Here is an 8,392-nt window from a genome sequence, read left to right as displayed (position 1 = left end):
CTCTCTCGAGAAAGGTGTTATCTAATAGGACAATTATATGTTTCTTCTATTATTAATCGCGGCATTCGCTCTTTGAGGAATTTTTTTTTAGATTCTTATAGATTATATACGTTAATACATGATTACTTATGACTGAATTATGTGAGTAATCTTCATAATATATTCCGTGACGACATCCGAGGTGCTCTAATGTTTCCAAATAGGCAGCACTTGACTGGTGACTTCAATGCGCGTCCTAGTTAGAGCAGACGCGAGGCCACCTTGTAAATGAGATCTGCAGAGATATATATGTATATTCCATATATATGCATATGTATACAATATATTGATGATGTATCTGCCGGCGATCTGTGCATTGTATATATCGGGATCTCTAAAAATGCATTTTTTTTTTGTTAGAATAAACGATTTGAACTATAGCGCAATTGATTGAAGTGTTATAATGATAACATTGCGTATAATAAAATTATACGCAATTAGATCTTAATAACCGAAAACATTTTAGGTTCCTTCTATTAGCGAACAAATTGACACACACATCTAGTACCATCATGTCTAGTACTAGCTTGACGTAACGAGATTATCTTTTTTTTTTAACAAGAGCCTGAAAAAATCGCCAGCAATGTTTGTTTTCGATTTGCGCGCGTGGTTTTTCAAATAAACAGTTCCGAGTTTTTTTTTGTGACAAACCAAAATGTTTTCGAATAATGTTTGCTGATACGTAACGAGATATTTTTTGAAACAAGATGCCTGAGGCAGTAAGAGAATCATCTATATCACATTATAATTATACATTAAATTAAAAGTCGATATAGCGAAGAAAGATTTAATAAATTAAAAGATAATTAAAATAAATCAGTAAAAGAAATTAAAAGTGAGTCGTATGTACATTAAAATTAATTACATACCTCAATTGTAATTGTATGTCTCGAGCGCAAGTGGCACAAAGCGACGCGCGACTTATTCCGTCTCTCTCTTTCTTCGTCTTGTATTATCGCTAGTTCTCACTTTTCTGCCACTTAAGCGACTGAGGCGCTGTTACATCTCGACGGCATGAAAATATCGAGCAGTCCATGCAGATTTTATATAGTCGAAGGATTTTACTCACAGCAAGATTACGTTCCAAAATCCTACCTTGGTAACTAAAAACTGTAGTACACGTGACGTGAAGTATAACATTTTAGTAACCAAGGTAGGATTTTGGAACGTAATCCAGGTTTCTTTTTCAGGTTGCACTAGAATTGTGTAATCGCTATTGCGCAGGCTGAAGGCGTTTTAAAACTCCACCTTAGTTGCTAAAGTGCTATATTTTTACGTCACGTATATGGTTTTTGGTTACAAAGGATTTTGGAACGTATATCTATAGGTTTGTTTTTTTCCTTAAACTGGCTGCATTAGTTCACAGTCTATCGTTCTCTTTCTAATATGAAAAAAAAAAGATAGATTGTAAACTAGTGCAGCCAGCTTAGAAAAAAAAAAAACAAACTTTATGTAGCCCGCTCAGAATACGAATGTAGGATTAGGTTTGAATTGGAAACCAATCAGACCGAAGGATGACTCATTCTAACTTTACTTTAATTAGTTACAAAATTTCCATTCAATTGTATTTGGCAAATAAGAGTAAAACGTTAGTTGCCCACGTACGTTTGAAGGGTGTTGATGGACTCTTTGGTGTGAGATCGAATTGGCATATACGAAGTAAAGAAACGCCGAGGTTTATTAATAAAAGTAATTATTAATAAAAAACAATTAGTGTGATTAATAAAATATACACAATAGTAGTGTTTCTAAACAGAAAGTATATCTATTTGACGAAGAAACACCTGTAAATACTCAAGGAAGAAAAAAGAAAATGGAGTTTGTACATAATTCTGCAAAACGTGCGAACCGCGAAAAAACGCTAGATGATGATTCTTTTTTCGATTATTTTAATAAAATGATCCCCGATTCGATACTTAACGAATCAATTGACACGGAACGTCAACCTTTAACAGATTCGAGTCTTTACTTCGAGTCTTGTCATAATTCTTTAAATAATCAGCCGTCCGACACGAGTCCTCATCAATCTGACAAAATTTCTCCGCACGATCGAGTACCAAATACTTCGATTCCCGTGCAACAACCTTACGATTGTTCATTGCCCGATTTGTTTACCGAGGAATTTATCGATAATTTGTTACACGACACAATGGTAAGATAAAGTTTTATTTACATTTACGGAAAAAAAATTTTATTCCCATTTTATTTTCTTCAAATTTGTCATCTTAGAGGAGATGCCATCTTTGTTTCGCTTTATAAGCGATGAACATTAAAAACTAATTACTAATATCAGAGAGAGCCTGAGAGCGGCCATGCCGTTTGTAGTTTCTTACGACGGTTTCAGCTGCTGGTTTTAGCCGTATTTCCACAAAAGTGGAACTCAAAGGCCGTTCTACATTAAACGTAAGTCTCAGATCTCGTGGAATTGATCAATTGCAGAGTCAAATCAGCCAATCGACCAACGTGATTGATCAGTTCCACGAGACCTGCGACTTGAGTTTCATGGAAAACGGCCTTTGAGTTCCACTTTTGTGGAAATACGACTAAAACCAGCGGTTGAAACCGTCGTAAAAAACTACAATGACATGGGCCGCTCTCAAGCTTTACTCTGCTAATATAATTGAATATGGCTGCTTTCCTTTTAGGAGAAAAGGAAAGCAGCTTATAATTACTAGTATAATTTATATTAATAATTAGGAAATAATTGTATCCAGTGAAAATTAATAATATACTCATATTATTATTAATTAATAATACCTAATATTATTAATTTTCACTGGATACGATTATTTCCTAATTACATATCGTATATTTATGTGTACAGTAACAGGTGCTTTTCTCCTGGAGGACATGCGTTGCGTTTGTAAAACGCGCTATTTGCGCTACTGCATCATTTTATTTGTTTTTCGTCTGAAATTTCGATTTTTAGTACTACTAAGCCCCTTGCACAATGGAAGGAATAGCGATAGCGATAGAAATAACAGTTTTTTTAACACAAAATTCCAACTCGTCGAAAATTTTATCGCTATTGCTTATTCCGATTTTCTGATCTGCATTGATACATGTGTAGTTTTGTATGTTAGATTCCGCTGTTCCTACCTTTATTTTTAAATATAAACTCTTTAAAACTTTTGTTATTTCTATCGCTATCGCTATTCCGTCCATTGTTGCAAGAGGCTCTAGAAGTGAATATCGGAACGCAACCATAATGTCTCTCCATTTTGCTCCAACATGAAAGCTTGACTCTTACCTAACCATAAATTTTTTTTCAAGCTATTTGCTAAAGAAAAAAGTGGAAGAAACAAACACGAGCCAAATAGAAAAAAGTTCAAGAAAAAAAAACACATTTCCATCTTGAGTTGCGAGCTTCAACCGAACTGAAAATAATAAAGTAATTTATTATTTTTAGCCTAAGCACTAAAGCAGTTTTTGAACTCACTCACTCACTCTCTCTCTCTCTCTCTCTTTCTTTCATAACTTCACTTTTTCCGACACAAAAGCGGTTGTCAAAAGAAACCCATAAATTCTGTATACAACAGAATGTCTTTCTTTTTTGTGACTATCTGCACAATTTATTTTACCAGTCGCGCAAAAATGCTGGAGAAAGTTATTTATCCTGTTTTTATGCAAACTACAACTTGTTGTTACACAGTATCGCCTGTGTACGTAGTTGGAAGGCACCCTATACAAGTCCATGGTCTAAACGCGGCTTAGGCCTGGTTTATGCGGGCAATAACTGTTAACTTATGCCGGAACCGGTAGAGTTTAACTATAGGATTCCAATACTTCTGTTTATACGCATTCGGCAATTTTGTATAAACAGAAGTATTAAAATCATATAGTTAAACTTTACCGGTTCCGGCATAAGTTAACAGTTATTGCTCGCATAAACCAGGCCTTAATAAAATTCTCACATGCGGGAACCGGTGATGAAAGATCGAGCAACGAGAGTATCGAAGCCAATCGAAGCGGTGGGGGGCACGCACACAAGCGAGAACCGCCGTCACAGACGACGATTCTTGCTTGTGCACGTGCTCTCACCGCTTCGATACTCTCGTTGCAGCGGACTCGATCTTTTGTTGGAACGCACTCATAGGGAATATACACTTGGAGTTCTTCGCACATCTTCCGCGAGACGGAAATGCTCCGCGGCAAGTGATTGGCTGCCATTGGCATCTTCCCTCGTCACCACGACGTGTGCAACTTCGCGCCGGTTTCATGGTTGATCCCATCTGTGTGTCGCGAGCAATTTCGCGGCCATCGGTTACTCGCTTGGGTCGTCAGTAGTTGCCAGACTAGCGAATATGGCTGGGAACAATGGCACTGGTTATTGAGCTAACTTTGCGTTCTGCTTGCGCTTGTCAACAAAGAGGTTTCCTCTGATCGTGAACGATCTGCGACACTTGCATCAAGCACGGTGTAAGTATCGTTTTCGCGCCCGTTCTGCCTCCTCGTTTACGTCGAGCGGTTTTCGTCGTGGAACGTTCTCGGAGGAGCGCACGTCGTGGCGGTGGTTTTCTCTCCCGTTTCGCTGTCAATTCGCGGCTGCTTTTAAACGTGACGTTTACAGGAACTTCTCGCGCACTAGATTGGCACATTGGGACCGCAAGTCCCGGTGTCTTCTTCCGGATCTTCACGAACCTCGTCCGGGATGAGCTCTCTCGCACGTGCAAACGCGCAGCTCGTCGCACTTCGCTCGAACGCCGAAGCTCGAGTCCTTTTTCCATGATTTCACATGTCCTGTCTTTTACGAAGTTAACGAATATATAATATATATGCGTTATTGTTATTTCATTGGGTTGTCCGATGTAAAAAGCGGGTGCCGAATAGAAATTCAATCGATGCGATGATATTTCCGCCGATTCGAAAAACCCTCCTTCACGTTGTACCTACAAAGTCGAGGAAATTATTGTTAGATAAAATCCAAATTTTAGACATTTTCAATTACTTTTGTTGAAGAAAGTTGTTGCAAACTGTTACTTTTTATCAGCAGCAATTATTAATAAACGTAGAGATTGTTATCTCAGTATTAATTGTATTATAAGCACAGATATGAGTAACTTAATATTTTATTTTATACACATTTGTAAATTAAAAAAACAAGAACTGTACTAATGAGTAAAATTCTTTTTTAAAAGTTGGAGCTCTCATAAAAAGTAACAAGAGAACATATAAGTTGCTTAGTTAGGTATTGTTTATTTATTGTTTACTTGGAAAAATGTATATAAAATGTGTTTACAAGAATAAAAAGAAGAAGTAGAAAGTTTTTTCATCAATGTATAAATTATACAATTTAGTTTATCCTACATGTCTTATATATCCTTTAGATTTAGTTTATCTCAGAAGGTCAGAAAAATATAATTTCCTTATCTTTGTTTTCAAGTTTCTTTTGTTAGTAACAGTATCTGAGATAAGCAAGAGAGAAAGAAGTAAACTAAAAAAACAAGCATGTATTTGATGTCTAATGAGTTAAAGTTTCATGATGTATTTGAATACAATGCAATAATATATGAAACATGTATTGAATTTGTTTGTTACTTATATGTGTTACAGGCAGACAATAATATTATGGCAACTGCTATTCAAGAAAATGGCATGAAACCATTAACCAATAAACCATTAAACCATGTGGACAATGTAAATCGTGTAGACCATATTAATAATGTGGGCAATGCTGACTCTACCACAGATGACAAAGATTTATGTAATGGACAACTTGAATCTTACGTAAATCCCGAGATAGTGGCCGAGGCCGAAGCTTCCGAAGTTGCCGAAGAACCTGCGCTTGATATTGTTATTAATAATGTAGTCTGTAGCTACAGTGTAAGATGTCATTTAAACCTGCGAGAAATAGCACAAAGGGGATCAAATGTTGAATACAGAAGAGAAAATGCTGTATGTATTGATTGTTTATGCATTTTTATTAAAATTGACTATTGATGAAGAAAATTTTATCATAAAAATCAAATATTGAACCAATATCTCAGAAATTAAATTCAATATCTTACGATTCGTTAAAGTTTTGTGGTTAGAAAAATGATCTTAATAACACATTGATGTAACAATGAATCATTAAAGATTAATGTCTGTCTCTCAAAACTATTTTAATATTCTGTTGCAACATCTTCTTAGAAATCTTCATGATATATTTTTGTAGATTCAGCATTTTAAGAGATATTGGATTACAAGACATGTAACAAAATATCTTTGATACATGTCGATTATTATGTAAGAGAAGTGTCAGAGATTATATTACAATAACAGTTAAAAACTGATGTAATAAAACTTACTGTTGTTTTGTCTTATGACCAAAAGTAGTCTCACATTACTTAATGTTTTCTTCTCCACGTTGGACTTTTGCTTACATAGAGTGTAATGTGATATTTCCAGATGGTAACCATGAAATTGAGGAGGCCGTACACCACAGCATCCATTTGGTCATCCGGCAAAGTAACTTGCACCGGTGCAACCAGTGAAGAACAAGCCAAAATTGCAGCGCGAAAATTTGCACGTTCCCTCCAAAAGCTTGGATATGAAGTGAGGTTCAGCAATTACAGGGTTGTCAATGTACTAGGAACTTGTTGCATGCCATTTGCTATCAAGATAACATCATTTTCAGTGTGTCACAAGGAAAATGCTAGGTAAGTAACAAAAAAAGAAGTTTTTTGCCTCGTATCGGCCTTTTCATCGATTATTATTCTATTTAACAATTTCACGAGATCCACAACATTACTATTTAAAAAAAGAAGTATTGTAACAGATGTTTAAATTGTTATTTATATATACTGCACATGTATAAATATAACGTTATATACACAATTGTAAATTCAGTGGAAAACAAAAAATATATAAAAATATTTTTTCTTTAACACAGTTACGAGCCGGAATTACATCCTGGTGTTACATATAAGCTAAAAGAACCAAAAGCTACTCTGAAGATATTTTCTACGGGAAGCGTTACTGTAACTGGTTCGTATATTTATGATTACAATAAAATTGCTATTAATGTTACGCATAATTCTCGCAAAAGATAAATCTGCTTTGGAAATAACTAATTACGTGTTATGTTGTAGCACCTAATGTTGCTGCAGTCCAAACGGCAATCGAACATATTTATCCACTAGTCTACGAATTTCGCAAGGAGCGAACACTGGAAGACGAGCTCACTCTAAAGAAACGCAAGTTGAGCAAAAAGGGTCAGGATGAGTTCCTAGATGACGAGCCGGATATGACGTATGAAGCTGTAGTATCCGACGTGGACGAGGATGTGGATAGCGACGCCAGTTGGGACTGATCTGTTTTATTTTATCGCTCCACTGTTAATTGTGAAACTGTTATCTCTATATCTCGTTCTTTCACTAATAGATATGCACTGCTCGATGTACAAAAAAGTGTTATTGCTAAAAGTGAAGTGAAACGTAAATTTGTTTTTATAGTGCAAGAACAAGTGTGTGGGTGTTAGGAATACTGAAAATGAAATGATGAACTTGAACATGTGGACAAAGCGTACACAAAAGTACTCAAGTCAAGTGTAACATGTAAAATGAACTGATCATTCTATAAATGATGTTTTGAAGTTGCTTTTGTTAGAAAAATATGAAGTTATAAATATAAGTATAAATATATATTTAATATATATATATATAGTATATTACAAATGTAAATATTAATATATATTTATATTTGTATTTATACACTTTATAAAAACAATTTCACGTTTATAGATCTTCGACATCTATATACATGTATAGAAATACGCCTAGAATATTTTTAATTCTAGAATCGATAACGAGATTAAGTCTTTTGAAGATTGAATATGTTTCCTTTACGTGACGTAAACTTGTGTTTAAGCAATTCCTAGACAAAATTTCGTATTTATACTTTTGTGAACAAACGAATTGGTACAGTTCTTAAGTTTGAAAAAAACAAAAAACCAAAAAAAGAGAAGCGCACATTGTCCATGAAAATTTTTATGTTCCACTGCGGGCGTGTACACGTTTATGTTTCCATTTATTTTATTTCTCACGTTAATAAATTATGTAAACTAGTTTTTGCTTAATTAACACACTGTGCCAAAGATAGATATTTCAAAATTTGAGATAATGTGAACATTGATAAAAGTTAGACAGTTGACGATTTTATTGTAACAATTATTAGATTCCCAATGCTTATAAATCAATTAATATGTATCCGAAAATGCCTTACTTTTGTGATCCACTACTTTATAGAGAATATTATCTCGATATATTGGCCAAAAAATTATTTTACATCATAAGTTTTGGGATTATTCTGTAATTCTAATTCATAGAACATTTATATATACACATATATAATATATATATGTATATATAAT

At 34.6% G+C, this 8,392-nt stretch overlaps 1 protein-coding gene across 1 annotated transcript; it reads left to right on the top strand.

Moving 5' to 3' along the window:
- The first annotated feature begins 4,093 nt into the window (after nt 1-4,093).
- LOC109853485 (TATA box-binding protein-like protein 1) lies at nt 4,094-7,694 on the top strand. The gene is made up of 5 exons (XM_020425656.1): nt 4,094-4,458; nt 5,593-5,934; nt 6,430-6,680; nt 6,914-7,008; nt 7,113-7,694. Exons 2-5 carry the CDS (start codon nt 5,608-5,610, stop codon nt 7,331-7,333), a joined length of 894 nt encoding a protein of 297 aa, XP_020281245.1. The 5' UTR covers nt 4,094-4,458; nt 5,593-5,607; the 3' UTR covers nt 7,334-7,694.
- The last annotated feature ends 698 nt before the right edge of the window (nt 7,695-8,392 follow it).

Source organism: Pseudomyrmex gracilis, unplaced genomic scaffold (assembly GCF_002006095.1).
Source record: "Pseudomyrmex gracilis isolate BER0280 unplaced genomic scaffold, ASM200609v1 scaffold_2, whole genome shotgun sequence".
Lineage (NCBI taxonomy): Eukaryota > Metazoa > Arthropoda > Insecta > Hymenoptera > Formicidae > Pseudomyrmex > Pseudomyrmex gracilis.
The sequence above is the reverse complement of the archived record's forward strand: the minus strand, read 5'-3'. Positions and strand labels throughout refer to the sequence as shown.